Source organism: Oncorhynchus masou, chromosome 23 (genome assembly GCF_036934945.1).
Source record: "Oncorhynchus masou masou isolate Uvic2021 chromosome 23, UVic_Omas_1.1, whole genome shotgun sequence".
Classification (NCBI taxonomy): domain Eukaryota; kingdom Metazoa; phylum Chordata; class Actinopteri; order Salmoniformes; family Salmonidae; genus Oncorhynchus; species Oncorhynchus masou.
Window position 1 is genome coordinate 25,940,066 of NC_088234.1, and position 16,642 is coordinate 25,956,707.

General features: G+C 42.9%; 2 protein-coding genes across 7 annotated transcripts in view; one reads left to right on the top strand and one right to left on the bottom strand.

Moving 5' to 3' along the window:
• Positions 1 to 11,764, top strand: part of tspan5a (tetraspanin 5a) — a 29,930-nt gene extending 18,166 nt beyond the window's left edge. The window contains exons 5-10 of one of the 2 annotated variants that reach the window (XM_064931695.1): positions 3,812 to 3,937; positions 5,165 to 5,212; positions 5,833 to 5,949; positions 6,458 to 6,519; positions 8,324 to 8,373; positions 8,540 to 11,764. In XM_064931695.1, the coding sequence (XP_064787767.1) occupies positions 3,812 to 3,937; positions 5,165 to 5,212; positions 5,833 to 5,949; positions 6,458 to 6,519; positions 8,324 to 8,336 (366 nt within the window). In that variant the 3' untranslated portion in view covers positions 8,337 to 8,373; positions 8,540 to 11,764. The other variant, XM_064931696.1, reaches the window with a different exon arrangement.
• Positions 11,765 to 13,791: 2,027 nt separating this feature from the next.
• Positions 13,792 to 16,642, bottom strand: part of LOC135510629 (rap1 GTPase-GDP dissociation stimulator 1-like) — a 58,035-nt gene continuing 55,184 nt past the window's right edge. For all 5 annotated transcript variants that reach the window (XM_064931700.1, XM_064931698.1, XM_064931699.1 and 2 more), the window contains 3 exons: positions 16,296 to 16,422; positions 15,664 to 15,792; positions 13,792 to 15,477 (listed from right to left, as the gene is read on the bottom strand). In XM_064931700.1, the coding sequence (XP_064787772.1) occupies positions 15,350 to 15,477; positions 15,664 to 15,792; positions 16,296 to 16,422 (384 nt within the window). In that variant the 3' untranslated portion in view covers positions 13,792 to 15,349. The remainder of the gene's footprint in view (positions 15,478 to 15,663; positions 15,793 to 16,295; positions 16,423 to 16,642) is intronic.

The window sequence follows — 16,642 nt, forward strand, 5'->3', positions numbered from 1 at the left end:
TATCTGCCCTATTTTGGATTCTCGTGGGCAGTCATGACAAGAGCCAAAGAGAAGTATTTCTATTGGGAAGTAGTAGCTCACCTCTTATCCCTCTCAGATTCTATGCACAGCTGACCAAATGAAGCTAGGTTTTTCTTCTCATCTCTGTTTTGCCTTTTCTCTCTGGCCTGTTTAACAGAAAGACAAGGTGCTTCCCGAAGGAGGAGTTAAACCTTGCCTTGCCAGCTGATTCACAGTTACCAAACTGGTTAAAAGATGGTTGCCAACGCATAGTCTATCATATTGGATTTCTGTTCAAATGTCTCTAAGAGCAGCATGATAAAATGTTTGTTGGAGACGTGATTAATAATCATGTACTATAAAGGCTGGTAGCTTCCACGAAGAATTCTCATGGCCTTTATAATATAGCTTTGACAATTGTAAACAAATTAAGAGCCTTAGTCTCAATTGCAGAGTTAAAAAAAATACTGCAGCATGCCTTACGTAAGTGTTTAAAGATGCTTTACTTGCTGAATGGAGGATTTGAAATACTGTGCTCGTCACGGAAATTTAAAAAAAGATTAATTCTGGTCCCCCACATGAAGTGATACATCTTTGGTCTGCTCTTCTGGAGTCTCACTCATTTCAATGTGGTCATGAATGATCTATTTGGTTAAGCAAGTGGCATGGCTGCTCAAGACCCTTTTTGTGAAGCAGTCGTAGTGGGTACTTTGGTGGAGGAGACTGCATCAAGTTTGGCAAGCCTCGTGCTGAGCTGTGAAAATCTGCAGACAGTACTGATTTCCATCAATTATGTTCCTGCAGGTTCTTTTGGCCAGATTCGCCGGAGACGGCTGTACTTGTAACATCTCTCAGTGTAAACGCTTTTGGACAAAGGTCTCATCGTAAAGGGCTTCACGGGGGAAGATAGACACTAGTATTATTTTAAAATTAGGAGTCACAACACCGGTGATCAGATTCAACATGTTTACTTAACTCAATCTGTGCATGTCATACATCAGTACAGATGCCCTCAAGGGACACTGAAGCCACCTCAAGATATTAAAGGTGGATCAGACTGCTGACACAGGAGGTGATCAGAGTACTTTATGGAGCCCAAGGACTTACAGTGAACTGTTACTGGTTGGAGATGGATCAGTGGATCAGTGCTCTTACTGGATAAAAGAGGACTGCAACTCTTTTGTAATACACTGGAGATAGATGGGGGAGGAATCACAGATGAGCTACTTAGAGCAGATATTGTGGAAGAGGTCATGTGAGGATTTTCACTGGGGCTGACTTACCCAGGTTCTTGAGGGCCCCAGTGTCTACTGGTATTTGCCTCTCCCTTGAATTTAATTAATTAACTATTGCTGTGAAACTGCAGTTACTACTGTACCATTGCTGTACTTAGGTTTTGTGTAAGATTGCTAATGTTGTACATATGTATCATAGTTGGTCCCTACATTTGTTCAGGTCTGTTTTAAATTTGTTTGGAAAATGTTTTATTGCTCTGTGTGTAAAGGGTATATACTTGTGTATGTCTTCAATAACATTCTGTCTGTATATTCTGTGTATCGTCTGTCTGTATATTGTTGATTGTGTATATTCTGTGTATCGTCTGTCTGTATGTTCAGTTGATTGTGTAGATGATGTGTATCTGTCTGTATATTACGTTTATTGTGTAGATCCTGTCTATTGTGTATTCTGTTTTTATTGTGGCAACACCATTTCACCAGGTCACATTCCTGGTACATGCAAATGTACTTTGAAGGTGATTGTGATTCTTCTTTAGATGGCAGGTAGCCAGACGGAGATGTAAGTCGCTCTGGATAAGAGTGTCTGCTAAATAACTCCAATGTACACAAATCGTAGTCCTAAGGACCTAGGACCGAAATGAACCCAAAATAATTGTCTGTTTTTAAACTGTATTTTATGGAGTTGCCTTTATAAAGACTAACATTAAAATGAGACCGAGAGAACGGTGGAAGGGGAGCAAAGCAGTTGATGGCTAATGAACGTGTTCAATGCAATTTACCTCAGCACTCGTTAAACCACTTTCGCTCATTGGACTGCTAATCACATCACATCATACAATGATGAGGTGCTATAGCGATTACCATATTAAAATGAGTTATGCTGAATTACTTTCAATGCAATACAGTGGTTCGGTAATTAAACATTAAATATGATATAATATATGATTCATTCGTTTTGCTTCACTCAATAATGTGTCTTAAAATCCTCACTCGGGCTCCTTATATTGTTATCAGAAATGAATTGATATGCTTTAGCCAACAAATGTATTGAATTGTGTAGAATCTCCTCTCTGGATTGGTCTTCGTCTCAGTTTGTCTATTCAGTGGCAGGCCTTTGTTCGTGTAGCCAGCGTATTCCATCTGGGCCTCTATTCACAAAGCGTCGTATAGTAGGAGTGCTGATCTAGGATCCAGGTTCAACCCCCCCCTTCTTATTCATTAGGATCTGAAAGGGAAAACTGATCCTAGATCTGCATCCTGCTCTGAGACTCTGTAAATACGTGCCCTGTTTTCAGCCTTCCACAATCTCTGTCAGTCACACACCACCCACACTGATGGTGTGAGATGAGAGAGGAATTCACTACAGTCATTCCCTCTAAACATTGGACTCTTTGTTTTCACCATATATGATAGCACTGCTATGCTGCAGTAGTGTGTGTGTGTGTGTGTGTGTGTGTGTGTGTGTGTGTGTGTGTGTGTGTGTGTGTGTGTGTGTGTGTGTGTGTGTGTGTGTGTGTGTGTGTGTGTGTGTGTGTGTGTGTGTGTGTGTGTGTGTGTGTGTGTGCGTGTGCGTATGGTGTGTGGGTCAGCTCTTTGTTCACCCGCACGCAATTGCTAACAACCCATCTGCAACTGCCTGACTATATGTGAAAATCTGAGGCCCGACCCTAACCCACAAATATAGAAAATGCTCTGTACAGTAAGAGATGGCAGAAAGGTTTTTTGACAGGCCTTCCCAGATAGGCCTATATTTGTGCTTTAAAATTTCCAAAATTTTGGTAGGCTATTTGATATGCAACTTGTCTATAATTAAATACATGCAGCTTCTGTCATTACTTGTTGCACTAGAAGACTAAATTAACCCTTGCTCACCAGAATGTCATAAATTGATTGTGGTTTTCATTCTATCTAGTTGACATCGGTAAAGTTGGTTCTCTCTTTCAGCTATGCTTCTCTCACGCAGCAAAGATGTTTAGGGACCGGGTAGAAAATGCAATAACCCCCCCTAAAAAAAAACAGTTTGGCTGATTTTAACACATTTTAAAAGCTGTTTAAACACTATAAGATTTCAGTTCGCTTTGGATGCATATTTTATGTGGTTGAAATACTATCAGCTTTTATGATGCTGATAAAGATATCCTCACCACCTTTACAGATGATCCCTAACCGCACATTCATTCTCAGATGCTGAAATAAATACATCATAATTTCTCCACTCCTGTTCCTGAGTCAATGTACATGTTGGTGTATCATTTTACTGCAAGAGATACTTCCTTCTGCAGGAGTTAATATTATATTAGGCTATTTGAGAGGTCATAAACTTAGTCAGCGTTTCAATATTTTTTTTGGACATATTTAGTCATCGATCAGACGCTCCTATCCAGAGCAATATGCAGGACTATATTATATAATCTCGTGGACTGTGGGTTATGAGTCAACCCGTGCAACACTAGTGTGTGCATGTGTTGTGAGGTAGTGGAACTTCCCGGGTATTTAAAGTGAAAAACATTTGAAATTAAAGGAAGAAACGTGGGTGTGCTGTTGACGTTCTCTTCTCTGTTGCTTCTTGTCAGTGGGAGTGTTGCGGCGCATTCGGAGCGGACGACTGGAACCTCAACATTTACTTCAACTGCACGGACACCAACCCCAGTCGGGAGAAATGTGGCGTTCCCTTCTCCTGCTGCACCAAGGATCCTGCGGTAAGAAAGTCTCACAGGGGCTAGGTAGGGTTGGTCAGAGACGTGGGGTCATGGAGTTCGGTAATCAAGCCTGGATTCCAAACTGAAAAACAACTCTCTTCCCCTTCGTCCTTGGCTTGCTGTTGCAGATCTGAAAAGACTGGATGGGTAAAAAACAATATGGTTGAAACTCCTTTTAGCCAGACTTATACAGATATACTGTATACTGGCTCTTCTTTTAGCGGTATTTAGTACACTGAGCCAGTCTCCTCAAATATGTGAGGGGGAGTTGTCAAGGACGGAGGAAAGTGAGTCTCCTATTTGGAACACAGCCTTAAGCTGCTTTCATAAGAGTGCCTCAATTGGAGTAGAGGGAGGTAGTGAGACATATTGAGTCAGAGAGAATGACAACAAAAGTGAGCAACAAAAGGGTTTGACTGAAGAATAGATACTGTGACATAAGGACATAGGAGAGGTAGAACGTGACAGAAGAGAAAAGACATCAACAAAGAGGGACGGAACAAAAGTCCTGGCGACAAAGTGAGGGAGAGAACATTGTAACAATGGCCTCCACACATGCAGAAAACATCAGTTACATTGGGACTGCCTGTGACAAGAGCATCAAGGGATAAATTGTTTTCATAATGGTATGGGGGAAATCAGGACTAATACAGTAACGTCTTTCATCATTGGGGCACTTTTGAACAATGAATCCTACAAGATATAGTGGAAATTGTGTTCCCTTACTCTCTGATGAATGTGTCACACTTTTACAGTTAAAGGGGTAGTTCACTGAAAATTATTTTGCTTCTGGTTAGTCCCAAGTGGCTCCCGAGTGGCGCAGCTGTCTAAGGCACTGCATCTGAGTCCTAGATGTGTCACTACAGACCCTGGTTTGATTCCAGGCTGTATCACAACCGGCCGTGTTTGGGAGTCCCATAGGGCGGCGCACAATTGGCCTAGCGTTGTCTTGGTTTGGCCGTGGTAGTCCATCATTGTAAACAAGAATTTGTTCTCAACTGACTTGCCTAGTTAAATTTTAAAAATGGCATTATCTATGAGATAGCAAAACCAATTTCTCAGACTGGCATTAATGCTAACATGCTCATATTATTGGTCAGAAACTCAAACATGAATTGACACACGAACAGGAAATGGTCATGGGTGTCAGTAGTATTAGCAATGGAGGTTGGGGTGTATTGGCAGTTGACTTCTCTTTTTGATAACACTTGTATTTCTCTTCATTAGGAGGATGTGATAAACACGCAGTGTGGCTATGACGTACGAGCCAAAACGGTGAGTGCCGTTCCATTTCTCTTCTCTTTCCCCTCTCTACCGCCTTCCTATTTCCTTCCTTTACATTTGTCCTCTCGTTTCCCTGATATAGTAGCCTCTATTATTATGATGTAAGAGACATTACTGAGAATATATAAAGTTATATACTATAATGAAGGGCTATGTAATACGATGGTTGTATAGCGAAGGCATATGCTTGGTTTTCATGCCATTTGGAGGCTAAGAAGCTCCCTGTACGGGAGACCCATAGGGCAGCGCACAATTGGCCCAGCGTCGCCCGGGTTAGGGGAGGGCTTGGCTGGCAGGGATGTCCTTGTCCCATCGTGCACTAGCAACTCCTGTGGCGGGCCGGGCGCAGTGCACGCCGACACGGTCGGCAGGTGTACAGTGTTTCCTCCGACATGTTGGTGCGGCTGGATGCCGGGTTAAGTGGGCATTGTGTCAAGAGGCAGTGCGGCTTCGTTGGGTCGTGTTACGGAGGACGCACGGCTCTCGACCTTCGCCACTCCCGAGTCCGTACGGGGGTTGCAGCGATGAGACAAGACTGTAACTACCAATTGGATACCACAAAAATGGGCACAAAAAGAAGCCTCCCTGTAATAAACGTGTCATTGTCGTAGGATGCAGAGCAGAAGACCTACATCCATGTGAAAGGCTGTGTGCCACAGTTTGAGAAGTGGCTACAGGACAACCTGACAGTGGTGGCTGGGATCTTCATAGGAGTTGCACTGTTACAGGTAAGAGAAACGTTTCTTTGACTACTTTCAGCTTAGAAAGAGAGCAAGCTACTCTGATTCAGGACATATAATAATAATAATAATATATCCCATTTAGCAGACGCTTTTGTCCAAAGCGACTTACAAGTCGGCTGGGGCCACTACTTTTACATATGGGTGGCCCCAGCGGGAATCGAACCCACGACGCTTGGCGTTGCAAGCGCCATGCTCTACCGACTGAGCCACACAGACATTAACTTGTCTCAGCAGCATATAGTGATGTTTAGACACAGCACACATGACTGATATGGCTGGTGTCCATCATATTAGTATCATGTGGAGATGAAACACATTGCATTACAACTGCCAATCCCAAATGAATCCGGGACGTTATAAGTATTGTCGAAGAGCAGAAATGTAGAGCATGAGCAGCTTGCATGTGACTCAGGTCACTGACTGGTTAAATGTTAATGAAAACATTTAAGTACAACAGACATCACATTCATAATTTATTTTCTTTCTTTTACAGATATTTGGAATATGTTTGGCACAAAACTTAGTGAGTGACATTGAAGCTGTGAGAGCAAGCTGGTGAGAAGAAAATACATCTCTCAATTTCATTCTGTAACATCTTATGCATTTCCCTACATCTTTCATTATTATCTGGATTCATTATTGATTTCCATACTCCTGAGCATAAGCATTTGCGGCATTGAAAATCAGAGAATTGTTTTATTTGGAAAGTGGGCCACCATGTGGGCTAAAGTTGCAGTACGGCGACATGGAAATCCTTTGACCATGGAATCACATTTCAAAACCAGATGAGCATTTTAGAAAAAGTGCCTCCCTCATTTGGCATAGAATAAGAGTCGGAAGGTCTTGGGCCATATGTATCAAGCTGCTGAAAATAAAACAATGGTTTAATAAATGGATGAAACCAGTGAAAATGTACTCCTACTGTCAGAATGAAGAAAGAAGTTACAGCATTGATGTGTGTAACCACTACATCAGCCTTTTACCAGATACTTCGTTTTTCTGAAGTAGTTGGATACACATCGATCCAGAGTATGCTGTCCAGTAAAACTTTAAGTTGTAGTTTCTTTGGCTTTGCTCTGGTTACTCACGTCACCTCCTAGTTTGACAGAGTTATTTTACATAGGTTCTGCCACTCTCATTTTTACATTTGTCAGACACCATTATCCAGAGTGCCGTGTAGGAGTAATTAGGGTTAAGTGCCTGGCTCAAGGGCACGTCGACAGATTTTTCACCTAGTCAGCTCGGGGACTAGAACCAGCCACCTTTCGGTTACTGGCCCAACACTCTTATCCGCTAGGTTACCTGCCACCCCAGCTGTCCACTCAACTAGGGGACAGGAGCACAGCACCCCCCACTCACTCATGCCCACCCCCATCCCTGGCAGGGTGACTGGGCGACTAGCTGTTACACACGCCTACTCTGCCATACCATCGTCATGCCAACTCACCTCACGCTTCATTCTTCCTCCCCCATGCTTCGTCAGGGTGCCCCCGCCCTCTCTCTCCATGCGCCGACCCCCGCCTCACTCTGGAAAGAAAGGGTCTGCGTACTACGCGTGAGGAACATGCTCGCGAGCGTGTGTATGTATGAACTTTAGCCGGTGGGTGTTGTTGTTGTCCTCCGTGAATCAGTACTAGCCACCGTAGTCAAAGATATACCACAGCCCAGACCCTGCAAGACCCCTGCAATTCGACCCAATGAGTTTAGGAATGAGGAATATGATATAATGTATAACATAAATCCAATGCTTTGCTGGCATACAGTATAATGTTAGACTCTTTAAGCTAAAACGTCCGTGGGTAAAGACAGGCTGAAATGACAGACTTAAATGCAGGTTTAACTAGCCTGCCCTCTATACACTGTCTGCCAGGGGTGTAGTGGGTTCTGTACATTTCCAAAGACACATTGCCCTTTTTCCAAAGCCAACGAATAGCCAAAATGTCTGCCTATAGAAGGACCCGTCAGTTCTCTCCACATCCTGTTGTCATGAAGAATGGAAACGCTTTCAGACTATTGAGAAAGGATTTCTCCACCTCCCTCAGATCCCTCCTCCACTCTGTCACTGTGCCAAACCGTCCCTCTGTGCCCCCCTGACCATGCCCACCCCAACCTATCCACCAGGGGTGTATTCAGGATGCATTACATGTTTACAGCACACTCAAACGCAAATGGAACTACACATGGGACTTGAGTTTTAACATTTGGTTCCAGAGTATTGTGAACACTACTGATTAGAGTGGGACTGAAAAACACTTGATAACATTTAAAAACTTTACGCATTTTGAATAGACTCCCTGGCTTTGCTCTTGTGTACCGGAAAGAACATGCTTTAGCTTTTTTTCTTTCTCTTGCTGTGTAGTTTGTTTACCTGATGTCACGGTTTACCTGTCTTCACCCAGGAATGCACAGGTAAGGATTACCAAGTTAGCTAGCTGAGCTTTATAGTGCCCTTATGTCACAAATACAACTGTGTTGTTGACATTTCTCAAAGTTCACCCCAGTAATACATTGACATGGGACTAGGATTAGTTTGTTTTAAGAGCTGTGACTGACCTTGATGTCTGTTTCTCCCAAGGTCTCTTCAGCATGGCTACGCCATTCTCGGCGCATCAGAAAATGCTCAAAGCCTGCTACCACTGGGAAAGATTCCTGAGAGTACCTGCACCATGGTGACCTGCACATTCTGATCCTTTTTAAAGATGGGTTTAGGGTTGCAAATTTCCAGTAACTTTCCCAAAATTCCCAGGTTTTCCAGAAATCCCAGTTGGCAGTTTTCTGGAAAACCTGGGAATTTTGGGAAAATGACCCTGTTTTGCATCTCCATTGTTCCATGGGATTCCATCCATGTGACAAACACTTTGTGTAGAAATGTACAGAAAATAATGACCCCAAAAAACTTTGGGGAAAGTTGTTTGTAAATGCACTGCATGCCTGTCCCACATAGGGTGGCCACATTTAAAACACCCAAATGCGAGACTACAGGATGATATTGCGGGACAGTGTAGCCTACGTGAATAAAAACATTTGGCAGCCCCCCCCCCCCCCACAGGAATTTAGACTGAAAGGATTTTTACAAATGTGATTGGTTGATGATATGACATTGCCTACGTCTCGTCTGGCGCTGTGCAAAATATCAGATCTCAACAACAATTGGAGAAGTGTTTAACATCACCAGTATTCTTAGACTACCACATCCTAATGATATATCTTTTTTTTCATAAGCGCATATTAGTGGTGCTTGAATTTGTTGATAAAATGCGGGACATGATTGTTTCGTTGCAGGACGCGATACAAAGGGGGAAAAATGTGGGACTGTCACATGATCCGGGACATGTGGTCAACATACTGGTCACAGTAGCATGGATTCTGGTTTTGTTTCATTAGAATGTGCAAAAGTTCTCTTATTGACACAAGTATTTTTAACAGTAAAATAGTAGCTGTATTTGTGGTGACACTGTGAGCTTAGGAAAGAGAGTAATGGTGCTAGAGGGCAAATGTACAGTAGTAGTCACAGCCTTTAAGTCACGTTTCCTTTGAACTGCTGAAGCATTGTCAGTTCAAGCATTTTTGTTGCACAAATGAGCATTCGTTATATCCCATGCCATCTCTACCACCTGGTGAAATACATACAGGTATTTCAGATACTTTCAAATACTTGAGGTGTGCTTGATTTAGCATGTTTGCACTTTTGGGACAAGTCTCTTGGTTCCATTTTAACAGGCAAACTAAATCAAGCACACTTAAAGGTCCAATGCAGCTGTTTTTATCTCAATATCACATACTTTTTGGATAACAATTAGGTACCTTACTGTGATTGTTTTCAATTCAAATGGTTGAAAATAAACTAAAATATCTTCTTGGCCTCCCGAGTGGCGCTGTGGTCTAAGGGTCTCCTACGACCGGGAGACCCATGGGGCAGCGCACAATTGGTCCAGCATCACGTGAGGGGGAGGTTTGGCCGGCAGGGATATCCTTGTCCCATCGCGCTCTAGCGACTCCTGTGGCGGGCTGGGCACATGCACGCTGACACGGTCGGCAGGTGTAGTACAGTGTTTCCTCTGACACATTGGTGTGGCTGGCTTCCGGGTTAAGCGGGCATTGTGTCAAGAAGCAGTGAGGCTTGGTTGGGTTGTGTTTCGGAGGACGCACGGCTCTCGACCTTCGCCTCTCCCGACTCCCTATGGGAGTTGCAGTGATGAGACAAGACTAACTACCAATTGGATCCCACGAAATTGGGCAGAAAAAAGGGATAAAAAAAGTATAATAATCGTTTCAATCTCTTCTTAGCAAAGAGCAATTTCTCTAGGACTGTAAGTGGTCTGAGTTAGGAGGGGCAAAACTGAAAATTAGCTGATATTGGCAGAGAAGTTTGGAAATTTTTCTTATTGGGCGGCAGGTAGCCTAGTGGTTAGAGCATTGGACTTGTAACCCAAAGGTTGCTGGTTCGAATCCCTGAGCTGATGAGGTAAAAATCTGTTGTTCTGCCCCTGAACAAAGCAGTTAACCCACTGTCCCTAGGCCGTCATTGAAAATAAGAATTTGTTCATAACTGACTTGCCCAGTTAAATAAAGGTAAAAATATATATTTTTTTTGTCTATTTACTAATTTACAGCATGGTGGTGTCAACAGTGAAGGGTAAAACTACATCCACCAAAACAGGATGACATTTCAGGTGGTATTTTCAAACAGCTCTGACACTAAAATAATGTTATCATGTTCACAGTATTATTCCAACCTCAGCGTGGAAATACACTTAAAACATAGGAAAATCACATTTTTGACTGCACTGGGTGTTTTAAGTATCAATGTATTTTGTCTGATCTCTGCACACTCTACATACAGGTTTTTAATGGTTAAAACACACTTTCAGTTCATGTCCACTATGGTGGTCTTCTGTTTTCAATACCTCAAAGTGAATAGTGTCAATCTTTAGGAATCCCTGCTACTCCTTATTCAATTTTGTTCTGAGGGCTGAATGTGATTGGTTGGATGAAAGCGAAACTACCATTAGTGGGACATTACAACGGCCAGAGTGAAAAGAAAACTCAGTTGCTGTCATATTTGTAGGTGGTGGATTGTGTAGCACTTGGGTTACCATGCTGAAGGTCCCTGGTTCAAATCCCTGTGTGGTTTCAGTTTTCTAGCTCAACTATCAGTGGGCGGGGCATTCAAGGACCAGTGAGAGTGAAATAAAGATAAGACCAAGTGGGAGGTTTGATTGGTTTTGACAAGATGGGATACCACTTTTGTCAGATTTGACTTTTCATAGCAGGTTAGAAGAATTAGGATAAGGGTTAGATAAAAATGCCCCAAAAATTAACTGACTTAATTTAACAAACGCTTATAGCCATGACCAAGGTGGATGGACTTTTAACCAAGTTAACCAATCACAGCCAGGACCAGTGACAGGTGAGTTAAATCAAATAAATCCTGTTAGGGAGGTAGGAGGGCATGAAACATGGGTTGTGAGACACAAGGTCCCTGGTTTGAACCTTTCTATAGTTGACCTTTAACATTTTATTTTGACTGTTTAGAGTGAAAAGACAAACGTTAGGCTGGTGGGTGGTGTCCTGGGTGGCTTTGGGCATAACACAAGGGTTGCCATTCAGTGGTTTCTTCACTTGATTCCCAGTATGGCCTTTAATGTGACTTTTATGAACTTGAACAATCTCACTCTTTTCTGCCCTCAGAACAAGTTACTGTTTTTCTTTCATTTCCATGAAATAAATCATTTTCTTTGTTGACCTGATGACTTTGTTAATAATGTTAATTGTTAATAAAGAAGGGACATGAAAGTGATTTGGCTTCCTCTTTCTCTGCCAGACTCCATGACACATTCATTTATTCGTCAACGGTGCTTTGTAACTCAGTTGGATGGCTCGAGTCTGAAGGAACGATTTCTAATTGATTGTGGACTACAGGAAAAGGAGGACCGAGCACGGCAAGCGGTACCAAGAGGCTTCTAAACAGGTTCTACCCCCAAGCCATAAGACTCCTGAACATCTAATCAAATGGCTACCCAGACTATTTGCATTAATAATAGTGATTTATTTCAGCTTTTATTTCTTTCATCACATTACCAGTAGGTCAGAAGATTACAAAATTGTTAAACTTGGGTCAAACTTTTTTGGGTAGCCTTCCAACAAGCTTCCCACAATAAGTTGGGTGAATTTTGGCCCATTCCTCCTGACAGAGCTGGTGTAACTGAGTCTGGTTTGTAGGCCTCCTTGCTCGCACACGCTTTTTCAGTTCTGCCCACACATTTTCTATAGAATTGAGGTCAGGATTTTGTGATGGACACTCCAATACCTTGACTTTGTTGTCCTTAAGCCATTTTGCCACAACTTTGGAAGTATGCTTGGGGTCATTGTCCATTTGGAAGAACCATTTGCGACCAAGCTTTAACTTCCTGACGGATGTTTTGAGATGTTGCTTCAATATATCCACATAATTTTCCTTCCTCATGATGCATCTATTTTGTGAAGTGCACCAGTCCCTCCTGCAGCAAAGCACCCCCACAACATGATGCTGCCACCCCCATGCTTCTTCGGCTTGCAAGCCTCCCCCTTTTTCCTCTAAACATAACGATGGTCATTATGGCCAAACAGCTCTATTTTTGTTTCATCAGACCAGAGGACATTTCTCCAAAAAGTACAATCTTTGTCCCCATGTGCAGTTGCAAACCGTAGGCTGTTTTTTCTCTGGCGGTTTTGAAGCGGTGGCTTCTTCCTTGCTGAGAGGCCTTTCAGGTTATGTCGATATAGGACTCACCTTACTGTGGATATACTTTTGTACCGGTTTCCTCCAGCATCTTCACAAGGTCCTTTGCTGTTGTTCTGGGATTGATTTGCACTTTTTGCACCAAAGTACGATCATCTCTAGGAGACAGAACGCGTCTCCTTCCTGAGCGGTATGGCGGCTGCATGGTCCCATGGTGTTTACACTTGTGTACTATTGTTTGTACAGATGAACGTGGTACCTTCAGGCGTCTGGAAATTGCTCCCAAGGGATGATCCAGACTTGTGGAGGTCTACAATTTGTATTCTGAGGTCTTGGCTGATTTCTTTAGATTTTTCCATGATGTCAAGCAAAGAGGCACTCAGTTTAAAGGTAGGCCTTGAAATACATCCACAGGTACACCTCCAATTGACTTAAATGATGTCAATTAGCCTAGCAGAAGCTTCTAAAGCCATGACATCATTTACTGGAATTTTCCAAGCTGTTTAAAAGGCACAGTCAATTTAGTGTATGTCAACATCTGACCCCCTGGAATTGTCATACAGTGAATTATAAGTGAAATAATCTGTCTGTAAACAATAGTTGAAAAAATTAATTGTGTCATGCACAAAGTAGATGTCCTAACCGACTTGCCAAAACTATAGCTTGTTAACAAGAAGTTTGTGGAGTGGTTGAAAAACGAGTTTTAATGACTTCAACCTAAGTGTATGTAAACTTCCGACTTCAACCGTAGGTGTTAATCTGATCAATGGACATTCCATCACCACTGTTAAAACTACCAATGTATGCCAGAATTATCAAAGGGCCTTAAAGCCTGGCATGTGAGGCTAGATTCCATTCTAGATGGGGCTCCTGCTCACCCCTACCTAGTTGTCCCAGATCCATGAAGAGGAGTGAACTAGGATAGATGGGAGGGGGCAACCTTCTGGAATGGAATGCAGCCTAGGTGACACCATAGCTCAGAAAAGCCTGTTTGGCACACAATGAATGAAACATGATTAGAGTGGCGTATGAATGATACGAAAAAGACTCCTCCCCCCCTCTTAATATATCAACAGGCAGTACAAACTCCAGGAACAACAAATACATTATCGCCAGCAATCATCTTTAATTATCTGTTCGAGTTACAATCTTCCAAATGTACAACTCATCAATGACATTTACAACAAACATTTATGTTTTATAATATCGTAATGCAGTTACTTTGTGGTTACATCTTGATTGGATTGTGTCTTTGTAAGGTTACAAATCTGATAAATTACCATTCATACGACAATTAAGAACAAAGTGCCGATTAATAAACAAATAATTTATTATAAAAAAAACGCCTATGTCACCAGACGGTGCCTAACGCAGTATCCAACATGCTGGAATGTGCATGTTATTGATACTTCGAGTGGGAGAAACCATCACACATGCAAACCAAGAACTGGCAGGGAGAAACCATAGAGCAGTACCACAAGTCAACAGGGGAGGGTGACCCAGACTGGCCCATTCTGATAGGCTTATGGGGGGGATAGTGTTAAATAACTTAGGAACCACTTAATATGATATAGGATTCTTCTGAAATGTGCAGCGCTACCCCATTGGTCCCCCACTCATGATAAAAGCAACAAATCCAGACAGTATATACCTGGTATGGCTGACTGCTTCACTGTACACTCTCAGAGACTGGGTTCTTCTGGAGGTTCTAACTTCTAACCTACGCATGATCTCCTCCATGTCTGAAGACGCTCAGGTGGGCACTTGTATGTGCTAGTGGAGCTCTAGCCTGGGGTATGTTCAGTTGGGGGTGAAACGTTCACAACATTGCAGATAGAAATGTAACAAGAGTCAACAACATACCCTATTCTACTTGACATATCTGTTCTACATGATATATTTATTATATATATATTCTGTAACGATTCACCATTCTAAACATTCCCCTGATATAACAGTAAGGTTGTTTGGGACAATAAGTCAGGTTTAGTTTGGGTTTGTATGAAAGTGAAAGGGAAGAGAGAGGATTGAGTGGGATTATCAAGCAAACTCCTTTCAAACGGCAGTTTAAGTACAAACATGATTGAACACTATTCTCTGTAAGATTTGCCACAGGGCTGTGGTTTTGGGTACGTGGACAGGTTCAAAATGAACACGGATACAGCATCAACTGGGCTAAAACATGCACGTCGACTTCAATTCGGGCTGGTACTCAAGCTAACATGGGACACGGAAGTAAAGAACACAGCAAGGATGCATTGGCTACTAAATGTGTTTTCAAACCACCAAACTCAAATGTTTTTTTTTAGTTATTTTGTATGTTTTTTTTTTTACGTTATCGGCGAGTTATTGAAGTGAATGGGTATCACAGCTATGGTCATCATAAAAAGTGTTCTCTCTTTGTATGTTTATATCTATTGCGAAACGAAAAGGCGGTCTACTGGCGCCTTGTATTTTTAATATGGATGGAGCTGCTGCTTGGAGCGGAGTATGAATGCACTGGGGGGGGGGGGTGGTTAGCTGGAACAGCTGGCTGTTGACAGGATACCTTGGCACGTGACGATGGGAAACACACAGAGGGAGGAAGGTTCTGTGGGGGCAGGGATTGGCTATGAGGCAGGCATTGGGGGTCGGGGGGGGGGGGCTGTGGGAGTTAAGAGTCATTTAGCTCTGCGCCGTTAGCCTCTGCTCTGTGAGCGACGCCTGGTGGGACACCGTTTTGTTCTCGTGCGACCGCAGCTTGGAGACCACGTCGATGAAGGCCAGCCCCTGCACTTCTTTATGGAGAGGCTCTGGAGGAGGGTGAGAGAAGAACAGGTCCAAAGCAGAAGAGTCTTTAAAGGAAGCACAAATCTAAAACATATACCGCTATGTCCAAACTAGTATACTACTCTGTGAAATGCCCTAGTTTGGATATTGGCGCAAAAGCTGCAGCTTAGTTCTTCCAAGTGGCTGATTCAAAATGTCCGGCCTTTTACCTGAACCCATGACCGCACAGATGATGACCATGGAGTTGTATTTGACCTCTGGCGCACTCATCTCGTCTGACAGCAGCTTGTGGAGCACCTGTACCAGGCCAGCCCCAACAAAGTCCTTTTCGGCCCCCACTGAAACCATGACAAACACACTGTGACCAATTATTTTGTACAATTGTTTAAATGCATTCCAATGCACCATCAGAGTCAATGTTTTGCCTCTGAGAAAAGGGTGTGTATTGAGCACACTAACAAAAGCTTCAACAGTGAATTATATTTATACAACACTTTCACTAGGTCCCAAATTGCTTTGCATTGTGTGGTTATTCTAACCCGCCCTGTACATCCTCAAACTACTTTCATTTTATTCTAGCGATGCAATACATCGGGTCATGTTCAGTAAGCACGGGGATAGAAAAGATTTTGAAACAGAGTAAGACAGGGAAGTGCTACTTGATCTTGTCCGGAAACAGTTTTCTTTTCTTGTTTCAAAACATTTTAGTACAGTGTGCCCTGCTAAACACAACCCAGGCACTGTTAAAGAAAGTGCTACCAATCTGGCCCTTACTATACCATGTGGCTAACACAGTAGTTAGAATTTGGCTGCATGGTGACATCATGACCCTGATTCTTACCCAGGTCCAAACCGGCGATGAGGCCCAGAGCCACCAGCGCCTCGTTCTGCATGATCATGTGTTCACTCGTCGCCATGACTACTAAATGCTTTACTCCTGCCCCCTGGATGACTGTTTTTACGACGTCCTGAAAACACAAACAAATTAAGAAACAAATACATTTCAAAAATGGGGGCACAACTCTAAATCAGGGGAAGCCAACCCTCATCCTTGATGTAGATTCTGGGTGTGCAGGGTTGTGCTCCAGTCAAGCACTGACACTCCTGCCTTTACTAATCCCACTGCTCATCAGGAGCTGAAATCAGGTGTTAGAGCACGATAGGAACAAAAACCTGCACACCCAGTAA